Source organism: Oryctolagus cuniculus, chromosome 18 (assembly GCF_051225735.1).
Source record: "Oryctolagus cuniculus isolate XC-2025 breed Fujian yellow rabbit chromosome 18, ASM5122573v1, whole genome shotgun sequence".
NCBI classification, from domain to species: Eukaryota; Metazoa; Chordata; class Mammalia; order Lagomorpha; family Leporidae; genus Oryctolagus; species Oryctolagus cuniculus.
In genome coordinates this window covers 9,710,988-9,729,432 of record NC_142884.1, presented here as the reverse complement: position 1 = coordinate 9,729,432, position 18,445 = coordinate 9,710,988, and the positions used below count along the sequence as shown (strand labels likewise).

The following is an 18,445-nucleotide window of genomic DNA, read 5'->3' as shown; positions in this document are numbered from 1 at the left end:
TTCACTCTCCAATTAGCCACAACAGCCAGAGCTGCACTGATCCGAAGCCAGGAGCCAGGAGCTTCTCCTGGTCTCCCATGGGGTGCAGGGCCAAGCACTTGGGCCATCCTCCACTGCACTCCCAGGCCACAGCAGAGAGCTGGCCTGGAAGAGGGGCAACCGGGACAGAATCCGGCACCCTGACCGGGACTAGAACCCGGTGTGCCGGCGCCGCAAGGTGGAGGATTAGCCTAGTGAGCCGCGGCGCCGACCCTCGGCCCATTTCACAGATGCTGCAGCCGAGGCACAGAGAGCCCTTAGAACCCCTTAGGCCGCGGCCTGGGCCTGCGCGGCAGGTGAGGGTCGCGGCAGGTGAGGGTCGGGATCCTGCGGGAGGAGGGGCTCCGTGTGGCACTGACCCTGCCCTCCGTGCCCCTCCCCCCGCCGCCCCCATGGCCCGCAGGAAGCTGGACGCGTTCATCTACGATGCGGCCGTGCTCAACTACATGGCCCGCAAGGACGAGGGCTGCAAGCTGGTCACCATCGGCTCCGGCAAGGTCTTCGCCACCACGGGCTACGGCATCGCCCTGCACAAGGGCTCCCGCTGGAAACGGCCCATCGACCTGGCCCTGCTGCAGTTCCTGGGCGACGGTGCGGCCTGGGGTCCCGGGTGGGGGGAGGAGGGGATAAGGGCCGGGACAGCAGGGTGTGGGGGCAGGGGCTGGACTCCCGCGTTGCTGGGCTGGGCGCTCAGGACAGGTGAATTCTCATCCCACCCCACCCCAGATGAGATCGAGATGCTGGAGCGGCTGTGGCTGTCCGGGATCTGCCACAACGACAAGATCGAGGTGATGAGCAGCAAGCTGGACATCGACAACATGGCGGGGGTCTTCTACATGCTCCTGGTGGCCATGGGCCTGTCCCTGCTGGTCTTCGCCTGGGAGCACCTGGTGTACTGGCGCCTGCGCCACTGCCTGGGGCCCACCCACCGCATGGACTTCCTGCTGGCCTTCTCCAGGGTACGCGGGACGGGAGCGGGAGACGGGGGAGCGGAGGGCGCAGCGGACAGGGTTCCGGGGGAGGACGCAGACCTTGGCGGGGAGGGGGAGGCACGCGTCCCGGGACCCCCCGCGCTGACCCGCGCTCTCCCGCAGGGCATGTACAGCTGCTGCAGCGCCGAGGCCGCCCCGCCGCCCGCCAAGCCCCCTCCGCCGCCGCAGCCCCTGCCCAGCCCCGCGTACCCCACGGCGCGCCCGGCGCCGGGCCCCGCACCCTTCGTGCCCCGCGAGCGCGCCGCAGTGGACCGCTGGCGCCGGGCCAAGGGCGCGGGGCCGCCGGGGGCCGCGGGCCTGGCCGACGGCTTCCACCGCTACTACGGCCCCATCGAGCCGCAGGGGCTGGGCCTGGGCGAGGCGCGCGCGGCACCCCGGGGCGCGGCGGCGCGCCCACTGTCCCCGCCGGCCACGCAGCCCCCGCAGAAGCCGCCGCCCTCCTACTTCGCCATCGTGCGCGACAAGGAGCCGGCCGAGCCCCCCGCCGGCGCCTTCCCCGGCTTCCCGTCGCCGCCCGCGCCCCCTGCCGCCGCGGCCTCGGCCGTCGGGCCGCCGCTCTGCCGCCTGGCCTTCGAGGACGAGAGTCCGCCGGCGCCCGCGCGCTGGCCGCGCTCCGACCCGGAGAGCCAGCCGCTGCTGGGGCCCGGCGCCGGGGGCGCGGGCGGCGCGGGGGGCGCGGGCGGCGGAGCCCCGGCCGCGCCGCCCCCGTGCCGCGCCGCGCCGCCCCCCTGCCCTTACCTGGACCTCGAGCCGTCGCCGTCGGAGTCGGAGGACTCGGAGAGCCTGGGCGGCGCTTCCCTGGGCGGCCTGGAGCCCTGGTGGTTCGCCGACTTCCCGTACCCGTACGCCGAGCGCCTCGGGCCGCCGCCCGGCCGCTACTGGTCGGTCGACAAGCTCGGGGGCTGGCGCGCCGGCAGCTGGGACTACCTGCCCCCGCGCAGCGGCCCGGCCGCCTGGCACTGCCGCCACTGCGCCAGCCTGGAGCTGCTGCCGCCGCCGCGCCATCTCAGCTGCTCGCACGACGGCCTGGACGGCGGCTGGTGGGCGCCGCCGCCCCCGCCCTGGGCCGCCGGGCCCCCGCCCCGGCGCCGGGCCCGCTGCGGCTGCCCGCGGCCGCACCCTCACCGCCCGCGCGCCTCGCACCGCGCGCCCGCCGCGCCGCACCACCACCGGCACCGGCGCGCCGCGGGGGGCTGGGACCTCCCGCCGCCCGCGCCCACCTCGCGCTCGCTCGAGGACCTCAGCTCGTGCCCCCGCGCCGCCCCCGCCCGCAGGCTCACCGGGCCCTCGCGCCACGCGCGCAGGTGCCCGCACGCCGCGCACTGGGGGCCGCCGCTGCCCGCCGCGCCGCACCGGAGACACCGGGGCGGGGACCTGGGCACCCGCAGGGGCTCGGCGCACTTCTCCAGCCTCGAGTCCGAGGTATGACGCGGCCCAGGGGTGGCCGCACCGCCCGCCCCCTCGGTCAGCGCAGGCCACGGCCCGAGGGGGCGCGCGCAGTGGCAGGACCCGCGTGGGCTGGGAAGGAAAATATTGGCTGGCTCCGCGCCCTGCGCCCCCTCGCATCCCGGGAACCGCGAGCCAGAGGGGATGGGTCGCCCAAGTGTCACCCAGCCTCTGAGCGAGGGGGGCGGGGGTCTCGGAGCCCACCGGACTTTTTTTTTTTTTTTAACCCGACAAGGGCTTTTTAACGTCACCAGAAGGGGCGGGAGGTGGTGGTGGGGGTCTCGCCCTGCCCGCGCCCCACCCCCACGCCCGGGGCCGTGGCCCCTGCATCACTGTGCAGCTCCCCGGCCCCAGCCACGCCTCCGGGGAGGCCGTTTTTAACCTTTCATCCGTCGGGACTCAAAACTGTGAGACGGCGTTCGCCAAACTGTGACCCCAGACCTCGGCCCCGCCACACAGGAACCCCTGACCCCAGACTGTGACGTCATCCGACCCAGACTGTGACCCTGGGTGTCAAACCGCGACGCCCCCTCCTCCTCCTCGCCCACCCTCGGTGGCTTTTTTCCTACTCGGACCCAGGACGCGTCCCCAGCAGAAGCCCCGCCGGGACCCCAGCCCCCCGCCCCCCACCACCCCTCGCCCCTAGCCGGGACCCCCCGCCCTGCCGCACCTCCCGTCCAGCCCAGGTGCCGCCGACCGCGTCCCCTCCAAGTCCGGCCCTTCCTAGTGGCCCCTCAAAGATGCCCCCAGCGGACCCCCAAGAGCCTCCCCTCCCCAGAGCGCCAGCCGGGTCTGGGGCTGGGTTGCAGAGGGAGGGGTCTGGGGCTGCACACCTCCCCCCACTCTCCTCGTCCACATTGCAGTGTTTGGAATAAACCATGTTTTTATGGCTCCTCAGTCCGGGCCTGAGCTCCGTGTCTGTTTCCCGGCCCCTCCCCCGCCCCCAGCTTCTCTGCCGGGAATAAAGTGAGGGAAGCCTCATAGGGGAGGACTAGAGAGAACCGGGGCGGGGGGCGCAGACGGAGACCCCGAGAGAGTGGTGGGAGCGATCCGGGCTGAGGCGACACCTCAGCGTCCACTGCCAGCAAGCCTTCCGAGGTTCTCAGTATCCCCTCCCGCGAGCGACGGCCCGGCCGCCTCACCGAGCTGACCGGGCCACTGACCGCCCCTCTAGCTAACTCGAAATAGGCAGCCTGTCTTCACCAAAGCATTTTGAAATAAACCAACACCATCCGAACAGGGAGGGCAGAAGAAACTCGCTTTATACGGGGTCCCCAGGGAGCCGAAACCCGGGTCTCCTCGCACTAAGTGCTCAAGTTTGCATATATGAATAATTAATTTAGTGGCTAGCACTGGGAATCAAAGGCGCTCGGGATCCTCCTACAGGACTACAACTCCCAGAATCCTTTGCCACTACCAGGCGGAAGAGCTCCCTGAGGTCACGGGGAACGAACGGCCTCTCCGTATCTGCGGGTCGCTCTCGCTGCACCAGGACGCCGTTACTTGAGTTCTCCTTCTCCGTCCCCCGACCCGCGGCCCCGCTTCGATCGCTGGAGCGGCAGGTTTCCAAGGCAACCGCGCTGTGGGTGCGGATCTTAGAAGGCGACGGGCGTAACCCGGAAGTGACGCTCTCACCTCGCGCCGGCCGTGAGAGGGTTCGAAGATGGCGGCGCGCAAGGGTCGGCGACGCACGTGTGATAACGAGGCACCCATGGAGACCGAGTCGGGTGACACAGGTTCCGAGGGCCGGACCCAGGTGTACCTGCCTGGGCGGGGGCCGCCGCTGCGCGAAGGGGAGGAGCTGGTCATGGACGAGGAGGCCTATGTGCTGTACCACCGGGCTCAGACAGGTAGGGCCGAAGGCCGGGGCTTTTGGGGTCCAGGGAAGTTAACTTAAGAGACATCCCCGAGAGCTGCGGTCCAGGAGGAGATGGCCGGCCCCAGAGGGAGCTGGCGGCTGAGACCCTTCCGTCGGGGCGGCCTAACTCTTCCGTCCGTCCCCAGGCGCCCCGTGTCTCAGCTTCGACATAGTCCGAGACCACCTGGGAGACAACCGCACCGAGCTTCCTCTTACGCTGTACCTGTGTGCTGGGACCCAGGCAGAGAGCGCCCAGAGCAACAGGTGCGTGAGGCAGGTTCTCGTTCGCAGCCAGGAGTTAGGGCTTCCAGCTTCTGTCCCAGGCCGCACCCCCCGCCCCCCAAGACCCAGGAGCCCGGGTTTCCGCCGCCCCTGCCCCCCAAGGATTCCGCCGCCCGGTGCCTGACTCCCCGCACTGTCCCCAGACTGATGATGCTCCGGATGCACAATCTGCACGGGACCAAGGCCCCGCCCTCAGAGGGCAGTGATGACGAGGAGGAGGAGGAGGACGACGAGGAGGATGAAGAGGAGCGCAAGCCTCAGCTGGAGCTGGCCATGGTTCCCCACTATGGCGGCATCAACCGAGTTCGGGTAGAGTCCCGGGAACACTCACCAGCTGCCCGCTGCGCTAGCCCCGCTCACGACACCTTGCCTTCCCGTCGGCCTCCGAGCCGGGCCTGTCTCTTACTTTCCTGTCACGCTGCTTGTCTGATGGGGTGGGCGTGCACAGCACCTGGGTGTTGGTGACGTGTGTGTGTGTGTGTGTGTGTGTGTGAGTGATTGGCCAGGATCCAGGAGCTGCTGGGGCTGTGGGTTGTGGGTTTTTGTTTGCTTGGGAGCTGGAGCACCTCCTGACCTGTCGCTGGCGTGTGGAGGGCGGTGCTGTGTCTCCGTCATCCTGTCCCAGCCCCGCCCCTTCTGCAGGGGGCGACTTAAACGGCTGGGGAGCAAGCAGGCACGGGAGAGTGTAGGAAGCGGCCAAAAGCTGTCAGGGGCGTGGAGACCACGTGAAGCGGCTGCGGGGCCCGGGGTGTTCTGGGGTGCAGTTGCCGTGGCAGGCAGTGGGGTTAGGGGGTTCACGCGCAGGAAGTGAGGGAGGGAGACACGCGTGCGGAGGTGCTGGGGTGACCGTGGTGTGTGTGTGGCGTCCCGGGGAGCTGCGGAGACCGAGTGGATGAGGGGGTGACGAGCTGTGGGGTGGGCCCCCGGGGGCCGTGGTTAGCGTGCGGGCTTTGGGTTGAGACGGGGCGGCGGGCGCTGGTGGGTGTGGAGCCTGCCTTCTGTTGCAAAGGGACTGTGGTGGCTGCCACGTGAATCGGTGCGGGGGCCGCGGGCAGCGGGGAAGAGCGGGGAGCCCTGGCCGAGTGAGCTTCTGTGAGGGCAAGGGCGAGAGTCTTGAGGCTGTGAGCTTCCGGTGGGAGCCTGGGCGGAGTTGTTCCACTCCGTGACGAGGAGAGAGGCCCGAGCTGGGGGTGGGGGTGGGGGGCTGAGCCCTGAGGCTGCCGGCACTGGGAGTCCTCCTGGCACGCTCCTGGGGTGACGGGGCTGACGGCCCCGGTTCCCACCCTCAGCCCACGCCGCCACTCCAGGGTGGGGAGCTGACCACTCCCCGAGCTGCAGCCCCGGCCCGGGGGAGCCTGTGGGTTGGCTCACAGGGATCCTGGGGCCTCGTGGTGACCCAGACCTCCGCTCCCCTGTAGGTGTCATGGCTGGGCGAGGAGCCTGTGGCCGGGGTGTGGTCAGAGAAGGGCCAGGTGGAGGTGTTTGCGCTGCGGCGGCTTCTGCAGGTGGTGGACGACCCCCAGGCCCTGGCGGTCTTCCTCCGGGACGAGCAGGCCCGAGTGAAGCCCATCTTCACCTTCTCTGGCCACATGGGTGAGGGCTTCGCCCTGGACTGGTCGCCCCGGGTGCCTGGTGAGTCCTGGCGCGTGCCCGCGGGCGGGTGTGGGGGAGGGGCAGTGAGCTGTGGCCAGGTGGGCGGGCTCACGTCCTGACTGCTTCCCCAGGTCGCCTGCTGACCGGTGACTGTCAGAAGAACATCCACCTCTGGACACCCACAGACGGTGGCTCCTGGCACGTGGACCAGCGGCCATTCGTGGGCCACACGCGTTCTGTGGAGGACCTGCAGTGGTCACCGACCGAGGACACGGTGAGGAAGGGCTGGGGGCCTGGAATCCTGGGTGCTGAGGCAGGAGTGGGTGCAGGCCTGGCCTGGTGTGAGGTCACAGAGAGAGGCCAGCCCCTCACTCACTCCTGGTCTTCAAGGAGGGGGGACACTGGGTCACTGAGACTCCGCCTCGCCCAGGTTTTCGCGTCCTGCTCAGTGGACGCCTCCATTCGCATCTGGGACATCCGGGCAGCCCCCGGCAAGGCCTGTATGCTCACCACAGCCGCTGCCCACGACGGGGACGTGAACGTCATCAGCTGGAGCCGCCGGGAGCCCTTCCTGCTCAGCGGCGGGGACGACGGGGCGCTCAAGGTCTGGGACCTGCGGCAGTTCAAGGTACCTCCCGGAGCAGCCGCTGGGCCTGCGGGTTCCCCCTCCGTGCTCGGGCGGCCGGCCGGCGCGGGGCCAGCCCCTCCTGGGGTGGGTGGGGAGGCTGACGCTCGGGCAGAGGAAGGGTCCTGGTGGCTGTGAGGTCTCTGACGAGGGATGAGAGACCACGAGACTGCAGCTCCCATCTGCCCATGGGGCAGAGGTGCAGCCGCTGTGCGGCCCACGACTCAGGGCCCCTGGGAACTCTAGATTGGTCCTGTGGTGGACTGAGAGTGGGAACCCAGCTCACTCGCTGCAGGGGAGGAGGCGCGGCACAGCGAGGACAGGAGCAGGTGCGACGTGACAGCCCGGCGAAGCGCTGACCTGTAGAGCAGAAAGAGGCTCTGGCAGGAGCAGCTGCAGCCTGTGGGGTCCCTGTGCACGGAGCCATAGCTTCCCGGAGCCCGAGCTCTTCCGGGGCGGCCGGGTCATCTGTTTCCCTGCAGCTTAGCCGCTTCTGTGGACTCAGCCTGGGCTGGCTCCTGGAGGTGATGACGGTGGCCCTCTGCAGCCAGTCCTCCTTCAGGTCCCAGCAGCACCTGGGACCCCTGTCCCGGTTGGCTGCCTCTGGAGCTCCCAAAGTGGGGCCTTCACAAAGTCAGGGGAGAGCCCTGGGGGAACATTGTCTAGACGAGGGAGCCGGCACGCACCCAGGGAGGAGAGGGGGGGCTTCCTCCAGGCCTCATCACAGATTGTGGGTGGTGAGGTGCGGGGTCCCGCTGAACCCCGAGGCTGAGCCGTCTGAGCCCCTGACTCCATCCTTGCCCGCAGTCTGGCTCCCCGGTGGCCACCTTCAAGCAGCATGTGGCCCCCGTGACCTCTGTCGAGTGGCACCCCCAGGACAGCGGGGTCTTTGCTGCCTCCGGCGCCGACAACCAGATCACGCAGTGGGACCTGGCCGTGGAGCGGGACCCCGAGGCCAGGGAGGCGGAGGCCGAGCCCGGGCTGGCGGACCTCCCCCAGCAGCTGCTGTTCGTGCACCAGGGCGAGACCGACCTGAAGGAGCTGCACTGGCACCCGCAGTGCCCCGGGGTCGTGGTCAGCACCGCCCTGTCCGGCTTCACCATCTTCCGCACCATCAGCGTCTGAGGCGGGCCGCGGCCTCTGCCGTGCCCTGCTCAGGAGCCGCTCGTGCCGCCTGTCGGCTGCCCCTCCGAGAAAAGGGCTGAGATGGACGCTGGCCCACACCCGCACCTGGCGGGGCCTGGCGGGCCCGGCGTGGCCTGTGAGCCCTGGGCTTTGGCACCTGGTCTTCCCCAGGGACCTCAGGGGCCTGACAAAGGCCGGACCAAACCCGAGCTGTGGGCTCCTCCAGCGGACTCTGGTCCCACCCTTGTCTTCCGGCCGCTGGGTTTGGCCAGGATTTCCCAGCAGGGGGCTGCGTGGGGCCCTCCCCTCTCTGAGCCGCAGGGCAGGGGCTCCCGAGATGCAATAAAGGACCAGACAGGCCCGGAGGGCGTGTGAGGCTCCGACCGCCTGGCGAGGCAGGAAGTCGGTCCCCAGCTGTCCCCAGGGGGTCCCCGCTGTGTGTGCTCCAGCCCCCACGCGGCAGGGGCCACGCTCTGTTGTGTTCCATCTGGGACTCAGCAGTCAGAGGGTCTCGTCCCATGCCCCCACTTAGGCTTCGTTCCAGGGGACCCCTCAGCGATGTCCCCAGCTCCTCCTCTCTTCCTGATCAGCGTCCCTGGCCTTCCGTGCCTCCCTGCCCCCACCTGTGCCTCTCCAGCCTGCTGGGCTGCCGCCCAGCTGCCTGCCTGGCCGTCCTCCCTGGCTCCCCCTCTGCGGCGCTGCTGGCCACACCCCCTGCCCCCTCCATCCAGGCCTCTGATCCGCCTGTGGACTCAGAGGTCGCGGGCGCCCGGCACAGGCCCCTGGGGCCGAGGACAGACCGCAGCCCCCGGGCCCCCAGAGGCCTCCCCCAGCCTGAGCAGCAGAGCCCCCCCAGGGCATGGGGGTGGGCAGCCCCCCCAGGTACGTGCCCACTCCCTCCTTCTGCCGCCCCCACCCTCCCCCCTCGGCCCAACACCCGTCTCCCCGGCCCCTGCCCTGACCGTGGCCCCTCGGGGAGCCGCCGAGACCCAGGTTTGCTGCCTGTAGCTCTGCCCACCCATGCTGGGGGCACTGCCTGTGCTCGCTGCACCCCACCCTCCTGGCTTCTGCTTCTCGCCCCATGGCTTGCACCTCCCCAGGCAAGGTCTCCTGCCCGCCCCGGCCCCCTTGGTCTCTGCTCCCCAATTCAGGTCCTCGCCCCCCCGCCCGCCCTGCTCCTCCTGCCAATTTCTCTTCCTCAGGCTCCCTCCCAACGCCCGCCTCTCCCTGCCCATCTCTGGGCCTGCCCTGTCTGCAGTCTCTGCCCCACCCCTCCTCCCCACTCTGCTCCCACTCGCTGTGGGGACCCCCGTTATGGGGGAGGGGAGTGGGGGGATGCCCCCGCCTCCAGGAAGAGCATGGAACCCTCTGCGGGGGGAGGGGCGGGGCCTCTTGGCTGCAGATTAGACAGTGACTTTGACACGGAGTTGAAGCACCTTAAGCCCTGTGTCTCCTTTATATGGAAACCTTAAGCTGCTCTCGCAGGTCAGCTGCAGGGGGTGGGGCCCTCGGGCTTGGGATCCCGCTCGCTCCCGCCCTACCTTGTTCCAAGTCTGGGAGCCGGGCCGCGTTGGGCACCCAGAGACCCCCGCAGGTGCAGCGTCCGGTGGCTTTGTGAGGTGAACACAGGTCGGCCTCGCGGGCTGAGGAGGGCCAGGCCTGGCCACAGACCCCTCCGAGCCTGGGCTGGGCCCGTGAGATGGGGTGAGGACCTTGGCCTCCTGAGCAGTCGAGGTGAGCCTCGGGGTCTGGTGGACCCAGTGGGGGGGCTGCAAACACTCCCTGAGCCCTAGGGGGGCCCTCGGCGCCTGGCCCTGAGGCAGCCTCACCGCAGAACCTCCGTTTGCTTTTCTGTGCACAGCAAGGGTTGCAGCTAGCGGCTAGCAGTGGGGAGTGGGTGGGAGGCCGGCCTGGGGCAGGGTGGGGCCTGTCAGCGCCCTATTGTTGGCTCACGAGGGGGGACTTCCCAGGAGGCAAGGGCTTGCATGCCGACCCCACCACTGCCCCTCCCTAAGAACACGCTCTGGCATCCTGGGCTGTGGGAGGTGGAGAGGTCGCAGCTGGGTACAAGGTAGGCGCTGGCACCGCCCAGCCTGGGGCGTCTGACCTGAGCCTCCGCTTCACCCCCGTCAGGTGGGCCTACGCCCCCACTCGGTGGCTGTGGAGACCAGACCCAGAGGTGCACAGCTCCTTCCAGGCACCCCGTGGGTGCTGACCTCGATGTTGGTCAGCAGTCCTCAGGTGGAGGGCCCAGGCGGATCCCTGACCCCTGTGCGGCAGGCACAGTCCAAGCACGCAGGGGCTGGGCCAGCGCCGATGGAATCGGCAGTTAACCAGATTCCTCTGGCCTTAGCCAGCCAGCCCTGAAAGGTGCCCCCCACCACGGCGCCGGGTGTCGCCCCTGCAGCAGCTGAGGGGTGGTGAGGCCTGCGGGTCCACGCCCGTCGGGCTGCTGGGGTTCGTTCCACTTCCCAGATGAGGGAACTGAGGCTTGGAGAGGGGTGTGAGCTGCTCGGAGAGGCCGCCATCCCCTTCCTTCCAGACCTCTCTCTTCAACTGGAAAGTTATATCCCCATCCCACAGATGAGTAAATCAAGGCTCTGGGCGAGGATGCTGGGGATCCCAGGCATGTGGTGTCAGCAACCGAGTAGGAGCTGTCTGAGGTAGAGGGTCGGGGCTGAACCTCGTTACAGACTGAGAGAAGAGGCAGAGGCAGGCAGAGAGGTCTCCCTCCCAAGTGACCGCAACGGCCAGGGCTGGGCCAGACTGAAGCCAGGAGCTTCATCCAGGCCTCCCACTGGGTGCAGACGTCCAAGCACTGGGGCCATCTTCACTGCTTTCCTAGGCCACAGCAGAGCGCTGGATGGGAAGTGGAGCAGCCGGGACCCAGACCAGTGCCATAAGGGATGCTGGTGCTGCAGGCGGTGGCTTAACCCACTAAGCCACGGTGCTGGCAACATTTGTTTGTTACAGAAGCAGAGCTTGGTTCACTCCCGAAATGGCCACACTGGCTGGGGCTGGGCCAGATGGAAGCCAAGAGCCTGGACCTCCATCCGGGTCTCCCACATGGGTGCAGGGGCCCAACTCCTCAGTCCAGGCCCATCGTCGGCTGCCTTCCAGGGAGCTGGGTCGGAAGCAGAGCAGCCGGCACTGCCACTGACACGGGATGCCAGTGTCGCAAGTGGTGGTTTAACCTGCTGTGCCACGGCCCGGCCCCTGGGAGCCTGTCTTACTCTGCCAGCTTCGTGGGGACATAACCTCCTGCTGTACTGTTCACCTGTTAGATGTGGCTAGCACTCTCATGGTTGCACAGCTGAACTGAGAACAGCCTCATCACCCCACAGAGAAGCCTCGGTCCTGGGCCACCGCAATTCAGACCGGCCCGTCCTCGCACCTCACGGAGAGGGGGGCACGTGGGCTGGGGATTGGCTGCTTTACTGGGCTCGATCCTCTCAGCGTTTGCCTGCTTTGTACTGTGGGAGAAGCCACATTGCACCCACTCAGCGCTGGTGGACATTTGGGTCATCTCCACCTCTCGCCTCTTAGGAGCGGCCGTGTGCGAGGCTTTGTGTGGCTGCCTGTCTGTCTCGGGTGGGCACTGTGGGGTGGAATGGCAGACTGACACGGTGACTCTGCCAGGCCACCTATGGAACTCCCAGCCTGGTTTCCACAGTAGCTGCGTGACTTTCCACCCCCACTGTCCTCAGTTCAGTGCCTACGTGGCTGCTCTGTGGGGCTGCTGTGGCTGGGTGCACAGTCCTCTCATGGCCAGTGGTAATCAGCATCTTTATTTATTTGAAAGGCAGAGTTGCACAGAGGCAGAGAGAGAGAGGTCTCCCATCTGCTGCTTCACTCCCCAAATGACCACAACGGCCAGAGCTGGACCAATCTGAGCCAGGAGCTCCTTCCAGGACACCCATGTGGTTACAGGGCCCCAAGCACTTGGACCATCTTCTACTGCTTTCCCGGGCCATAGCAGATAGCTGGGTCAGAAGTAGAGCAGCTGGGACCTGAACCGGCACCTATAAGGGATGCCGGCACTGCAGGCAGCAGCTTTACCCGCTACGCCACAGCGCCGGCCCCCAAGCATCTTTTTGTGCCCTGCTTGGACACACATCTTCTTTGGGAAAATGCCTGCCTAGACCTTTGCCCACCTTTAAATGGGCTGGCAAGGGCTCGCCGTATATTTCAGATGCAAGTTCTGCGTCCCACACTTGACTTGTAGCTGGTCTCTCCAGCCGCGAGGTCGTCGTCACCTCTCTGAGCGTCCTTCGGTGCACGTACGTTTTTCATGTGGGTGCAGGCATTTAGCTCAGCAGCTGAGATGCCAGTTAGGACTCCCGCGCCGGCCCACACCAGAGTGCCTGGGTTCCGGTGCTGGCTCCCGCTCCACTCAGCTTCCTGCCAATGCAGTTTGCAGCAGGGATGGCTCAAGAATTGAGTCCCCGGGGCCGGCGCCGTGGCGCAGCAGGTCAAAGCCCTGGCCTGAAGCGCCGGCATCCATGTGGGCACCGGTTCTAGTCCCAGCTGCTCCTCTTCCGATCCGGCTCTCTGCTGTGGCCTGGGAAAGCAGTAGAAGATGGCTCAAGTCCTTGGGCCCCTGCACCCACGTGGGAGACCCGGGAGAAGCTCCTGGCTCCTGGCTTCAGATCGGTGCAGCTCCAGCCATTGCAGCCATCTGGGGAGTGAACCAGCGGGTGGAAGACCTCTCTCACTCTCCTCTCTCTGTAACTCTGTCTTTCAAGTAAATAAAATAAATCTTAATAAAAAACAATAGAGTTCCCACTACCCACCTAGGAGACCCAGGATTGAGTTCCTGGCTCCTGGTTTTCACCCCAGCCTGGCCCTGGCCATTGATGGGCTTGGGGGGGATTAACCAGAGTGAGTGGGACCTCTCTCAAATGAAAAAAAAAAAAAAAAATTATGTCATGTATTTGAAAGGCAGAGAGAGAACGACAAAGAGAGGGACTTCCCGACCATACCCTAAATGTCCACAATGGCCAGAGGCAGGAGCCAGAAACTCGGGTGTCCCGTGTGGGTGGCAGGGACCCAAGTGCTCGAGCCACCACCTGCTGCCTGCCAGGGTGCAGGTTAGCAGGAAGCTGGAATCAGGAGTGGCACAGGACTCAAAGCCTGGCGCTCCAGTGTGGGACGGGGCGGCCCAAGTGGTGCCTTAACTGCTGGCACAAAACACCCACTCGCAGATAGATATAAATTCTTTTAAAATGTTGATGAAATTCAATGTCTTCAAGGAGATTGTCGCTTATGTCGCTTGTGCTTTTGGAGCGTGTCTTTGCGCCGCGCCCAACCTCAGCCTGCTGGGGTCTCCACGCTGACCCCGTGCTGAGTGGAGCTACAACCTGGCCGGTGGCTGGCACAGAGTCCAGCGCAGTCAGCTGTGTCTCGGGCAAGTTGTTCCACACCCCAGCTCAGCATCTGTGCAACAGTATCGGCCGGCGCCGCGGCTCACTAGGCTAATCCTCCGCCTTGCGGCGCCGGCACACCGGGTTCTAGTCCCAGTCGGGGTGCCGGATTCTGTCCCAGTTGCCCCTCTTCCAGGCCAGCTCTCTGCTGTGGCCAGGGAGGGCAGTGGAGGATGGCCCAAGTGCTTGGGCCCTGCACCCCATGGGAGACCAGGAGAAGCACCTGGCTCCTGCCATCGGATCAGCGCAGTGCACTGGCCGCAGCGCACCGGCCACAGCTGCCATTGGAAGGTGAACCAACGGCAAAGGAAGACCTTTCTCTCTGTCTCTCTCACTGTCCACTCTGCCTGTCAAAAAACAAACAAACAAAAAAAAACAGTATCAACCCCGTGAGGCACAGCTGAATACGCTGCCCGAGACCACAGCAGTCTATCAATGGCCTACTTAGTCATCCTTCATATTACGGAAACCACAGATTTAAGGCAGAAATTTGGCACTGTGGAAAGTCTGCTGCAACCGTGCCACATGTCCAAGGCTGCTGTCAGGGTGCCCAGGTGTTTCTGACAGCGCGGCCACCGGGGCTGAGCTTGGAAGGTGAGTTTTGTCCCACCCAGAGCCTGCCGGCGGTGGCCACCGAGGCCCACCCAAGGGAGCACCCCTGGCCCACGACCTTATGCGCTCCAGGCACCCCTGATGTTCTGTCCTGTCGCTTGTCCCCGCAGGTTCGGGGCGCCCGCCCCCCACTAGGCCAAGTGGAGGGGGCCCCCGCGCCCAATGGGCCTGGCCAGGGCCCTGCGCCGCCTGAGCGGCGCCCTGGAGTCGGGGGACAGCCGGGCGGGCGATGAGGAGGAGGCCGGGCCGGGGCTGTGCCGCAACGGCTGGGCGCCGGCGCAGTCGCCGGTGGGCCGGCGGCGCGGGCGCTTCGTCAAGAAAGACGGGCACTGCAACGTGCGCTTCGTGAACCTGGGCGGCCAGGGCGCGCGCTACCTGAGCGACCTGTTCACCACGTGCGTGGACGTGCGCTGGCGCTGGATGTGCCTGCTCTTCTCCTGCTCCTTCCTCGCCTCCTGGCTGCTCTTCGGCCTGGCCTTCTGGCTCATCGCCTCGCTGCACGGCGACCTGGCCGCGCCGCCGCCGCCCGCGCCCTGCTTCTCGCAGGTGGCCAGCTTCCTGGCCGCCTTCCTCTTCGCGCTGGAGACGCAGACGTCCATCGGCTACGGCGTGCGCAGCGTCACCGAGGAGTGCCCGGCCGCCGTGGCCGCCGTGGTGCTGCAGTGCATCGCCGGCTGCGTGCTCGACGCCTTCGTCGTGGGCGCCGTCATGGCCAAGATGGCCAAGCCCAAGAAGCGCAACGAGACGCTCGTCTTCAGCGAGAACGCCGTCGTGGCGCTGCGCGACCGCCGCCTCTGCCTCATGTGGCGCGTCGGCAACCTGCGCCGCAGCCACCTGGTCGAGGCCCACGTGCGGGCCCAGCTGCTGCAGGTGCGGCGCTTCGCGGGGTCTGCAGGCGCGCCCAGGGCACTGTGGGAGATGTAGGCGCAAGGGCGACGCGGGTGGGCCTGGAGGGTGCGTGGACTACAATTCCCAGCAGCCTCTCGGGGTCGTAGGAGACGGGATCGGGAGAAGGGTCTGCGGCCGCTCTTTACGGAGGCCTGGGTTGGAACTCTGAAGAGCTGCTTGTGGCCTGAGCATGGCCCGGCCATGGGATTGTGGGAAATCCGGGCCTAGGCGGTCCACTCCTGGGTGGGAAGGGCTGTGGACTGCCATTCCCAGAAGCGTCTGGGGCGTCACAGGGAAAGAGCCGGCCTGAGGTGCTCTGAGGAGACTGTGTTCCGTGGGTGGTGGGGTTCCAGGGACCCTTGCATGGCTCAGGTTTACAATTCTCATCCTACTTGAGGCTGAGCCCCTACGGCACCGTTGGAGGGTGGGGTGCAGCCCGACCCTTAGGGCACCGTGGGAAGGTGGGGTGCAGCCCGACCCTTAGGGCACCGTGGGAAGGTGGGGTGCAGCCCGACCCTTAGGGCACCATGGGAAGGTGGGGTGCAGCCCGACCCTTAGGGCACCGTGGGAAAGATGGGGTGCAGCCCGACCCTTAGGGCACCGTGGGAAGGTGGGGTGCAGCCCGACCCTTAGGGCACCATGGGAAAGATGGGGTGCAGCCGACCCTTAGGGCACCGTGGGAAGGTGGGGTGCAGCCCGACCCTGCGGAGCTGAGCTACGCCACTTGCGGGAGGCCTCATCCCCCACCTCAGTGGCTCCAGCAGCCTCCTGGGAGAACTGTGGCTTCTGTCGCTTCCCGGACCCTGGGGCAACCCCGAAGAAGGGCCCTTCATGTTCCTGGCATTGTGGTCAAATGGCTCCAATGCCACTGTGTCCAACAACCTGGGGGAGAGGCTTCCCCGGGCCGAGTGAAGACCCTGGGCACTGCGGGCTGCGTGTGGTGGGGGAAGGGTGCAAGAGCAGAGGTGCCCCCCCACACACACCTCGGAATCTTCCAGAAGGCTGTGGGGCAGTGGCATGGCACAGGAGGTTGGGGGGTGGGGCAGACGAGTGGAGCTAGACCATATGCCGGACTTGAGGGGCTGGAGGGTAGGTTGGCCTGGGGACAGCCAGGGCAGTGCTGGAGTCCTGGGTGTCAGGTCTCCATCTTTGTATCATCATGGTGTGTGTTTGGCCACGCATTTGAAAACCATTTTTCTATCCCTCTTCTCCGTGTCCTGGCTGAATGTCATCTTCGCATTGTCTCTGCATCCTCTTTGTGGTCTGTGTTAATTGCATTCTGTCCCTGTCTTCCTCCATCTCTATCCCTATCTCTCCCTCTCTTTACCTCTGTGTCTTGACCTCCCCCGCCCCTCCCTGGGTCTCCATCCCCCTCTCTCCCGTGTCCCTGTCCCCTCCCTCTGGGACCGTGTTGTCACCGTACCCATCCCCGCGCGTGGTCTTTGCTCTTCCCTGTGTCCCTGTTCGTCTCTCTGCTTCCTGCTGCCTTCGGCTCCCCCCCCCCTTTCTCCTGCAGCCTCGTGTGACCCCGGAGGGGGAGTACATCCCGCTCGACCACCAGGACGTGGACGTGGGCTTTGACGGAGGCACCGACCGCATCTTCCTGGTGTCTCCCATCACCATCGTGCACGAGATCGACTCTGCCAGCCCGCTGTACGAGCTGGGACGGGCCGAGCTGGCCCGGGCCGACTTTGAGCTCGTGGTCATCCTCGAGGGCATGGTGGAAGCCACGGCCATGACCACGCAGTGTCGCTCGTCGTACCTCCCCGGCGAGCTGCTCTGGGGCCACCGTTTTGAGCCGGTCCTCTTCCAGCGTGGCTCCCAGTACGAAGTCGACTATCGCCACTTCCACCGCACCTACGAGGTCCCGGGGACGCCCGTCTGCAGCGCCAAGGAGCTGGACGAGCGGGCGGAGCAGGCTTCCCACAGCCCCAAGTCCAGCTTCCCCGGCTCCCTGGCTGCGTTTTGTTACGAGAATGAACTTGCTCTGAGTTGCTGCCAGGAGGAAGAGGAGGAAGAGGAGGCCAAGGAAGGGAGTGAGGCGGAGCAAGAAGCAGGGGCTGCCAGCCCCCGAGTTCTCACCCCGACCCTGGCGCTGACCCTGCCCCCGTGACGCAAGCCAACATCCCCTTTCCGCTTGTGCCCCCTTTCCACGGGGGAGCAAGATGGAGAGCTCAGCCTGCATCGGGGGTGGGGCAGCCGTTTCCCGAGGCCCACAGGCCTGCTGGGTAAACCGTTAGCTTGTGAGCGTCTGCCATGGCTGGTGGACCGGACCCACCACACACTGTCTGGACCTTAGCCCCTCTGCTTCTGCGCTCCTCCCTGAACCCCTTTAAGAGCCCGATTCCTGCGTCTCACCAGAGCTGTGGCTCCAGAGCTCTGGAGCACCCAAGAGCCAAGGAAGTGGTGGCTCTAGATGGTTCTGCCTGGCTGGGTCTGGGCTGTTGAGCAGAGCTAGGGGTCGGTGGTGTAGGGCAGGCTGCGTGCGGAGAAGGAAGCTGGCAGTTCCTGCACAGCAGCGGATCCGGGGCTGGTGGGTGTGGCTTTGACCTGCGCTGCAAGGGGCTGTTGGTTTCCGACTCAGCCGACTGAGCGGCGAATCACTTGTTCTAGACCGCCGAAGGCGAGAAGGCTGTGGAATGCTGCACGTCCGAGACGGATGCAAAACGAAGAGTGGCGACTGAGCCAAGAAAGAAAAAGAACAAACTGTGGTTTCAGAGAGCCCAAGAGTTGATTCCTTGAGTCCAGGTTGGCTACCAAGGCAAGCGCTGGCTTGGCCTAGAGAACCGAACTCTAGACACTTTGCTTTCTAGAATGCACAACACAATGACGAGTCTGTGGGTCCAGAGGGACGAAGTGACCGATGCCCAGGGGCGAGCGATGCTGCCAGGGCCCCCGCAGGGTGGTTTTCATTTTTTAAAGTGCCATTCTAGAACGTCCAAAGGAATTTGGATTCTGCAGCTCTGGACTGATCACGGCGGGGGGTGGGGTGGGGGGGGCGGGCAGTTCCCGGTTTCTGTGGCTTCCCGGTGGAACTGCGACTCTCGAGGGTTCTAGGTGACTTCCTGTGGTTCTGTCATGCCAAAAGGAATGAGGCTCCAGAGATCCAGGGATGGCCACCCCCGAGGCCTGGACGCGCTCCCCGCCTCCACGTGGGCTGCTCGGCAGCTCCAGGAGGTGGACTCGGGCTTGCTAAGCACGGTTTCTGAGGGCTCAGGTGAGACCCTGCCGGTCACAGGGCTCCTTAGTGGGCAAGGGAGGGGGAAGGGCTGGGACTGGGGAGTCTAGAATGCGCTGGAATCCTGTACCTAGTGACGCGTGTCTATTTCTTAAAGATGTTATACATATGTATATTATATACATAATATAAATACAGATATCTATTTTTTCCCTGGTTCCTGCAGTGGGGTTAGAAATCAGGCTGCAGCCAACTGGAACGCAGTCCAGGAAGTTTCCCGCTAAAGCTCCACCCTGCATCCTCTTACTGTGTGGCGCTGGGCACACGACTCCCACTCCCTGCCTCGGCTCCACCATCTGTGAAAAGCGGTGTTGGAACTTAGTG

General features: G+C 66.1%; 3 protein-coding genes across 4 annotated transcripts in view; all 3 read left to right on the top strand.

Moving 5' to 3' along the window:
• The window catches only part of GRIN2D (glutamate ionotropic receptor NMDA type subunit 2D), a 29,800-nt gene extending 27,197 nt beyond the window's left edge, over nt 1–2,603 (top strand). The window contains exons 11-13 of the mRNA XM_070063119.2: nt 443–630; nt 766–998; nt 1,134–2,603. Of these exons, the coding sequence (XP_069919220.1) occupies nt 443–630; nt 766–998; nt 1,134–2,459 (1,747 nt within the window). The 3' untranslated portion in view covers nt 2,460–2,603. The remainder of the gene's footprint in view (nt 1–442; nt 631–765; nt 999–1,133) is intronic.
• A 1,523-nt stretch (nt 2,604–4,126) lies between these two features.
• Nucleotides 4,127–8,325, top strand: GRWD1 (glutamate rich WD repeat containing 1). Its single transcript, XM_002723735.6, has 7 exons — nt 4,127–4,327; nt 4,482–4,599; nt 4,761–4,926; nt 6,036–6,249; nt 6,342–6,484; nt 6,641–6,838; nt 7,643–8,325. Exons 1-7 carry the CDS (start codon nt 4,141–4,143, stop codon nt 7,958–7,960), a joined length of 1,344 nt encoding a protein of 447 aa, XP_002723781.3. The 5' UTR covers nt 4,127–4,140; the 3' UTR covers nt 7,961–8,325.
• Nucleotides 8,326–8,463: 138 nt separating this feature from the next.
• KCNJ14 (potassium inwardly rectifying channel subfamily J member 14) lies at nt 8,464–17,549 on the top strand. Of its 2 annotated transcripts, none has more exons than XM_070063133.2 (3): nt 8,464–8,842; nt 14,106–14,865; nt 16,400–17,549. In XM_070063133.2, the coding sequence occupies exons 2-3, from the start codon at nt 14,158–14,160 to the stop codon at nt 16,994–16,996; spliced, it is 1,305 nt and encodes a 434-aa protein (XP_069919234.1). In that variant the 5' UTR covers nt 8,464–8,842; nt 14,106–14,157; the 3' UTR covers nt 16,997–17,549. The 2 variants fall into 2 exon arrangements, with proteins under 2 accessions (XP_069919234.1, XP_069919236.1); XM_070063135.2 differs by having other exon boundaries at nt 8,464–13,977.
• The last annotated feature ends 896 nt before the right edge of the window (nt 17,550–18,445 follow it).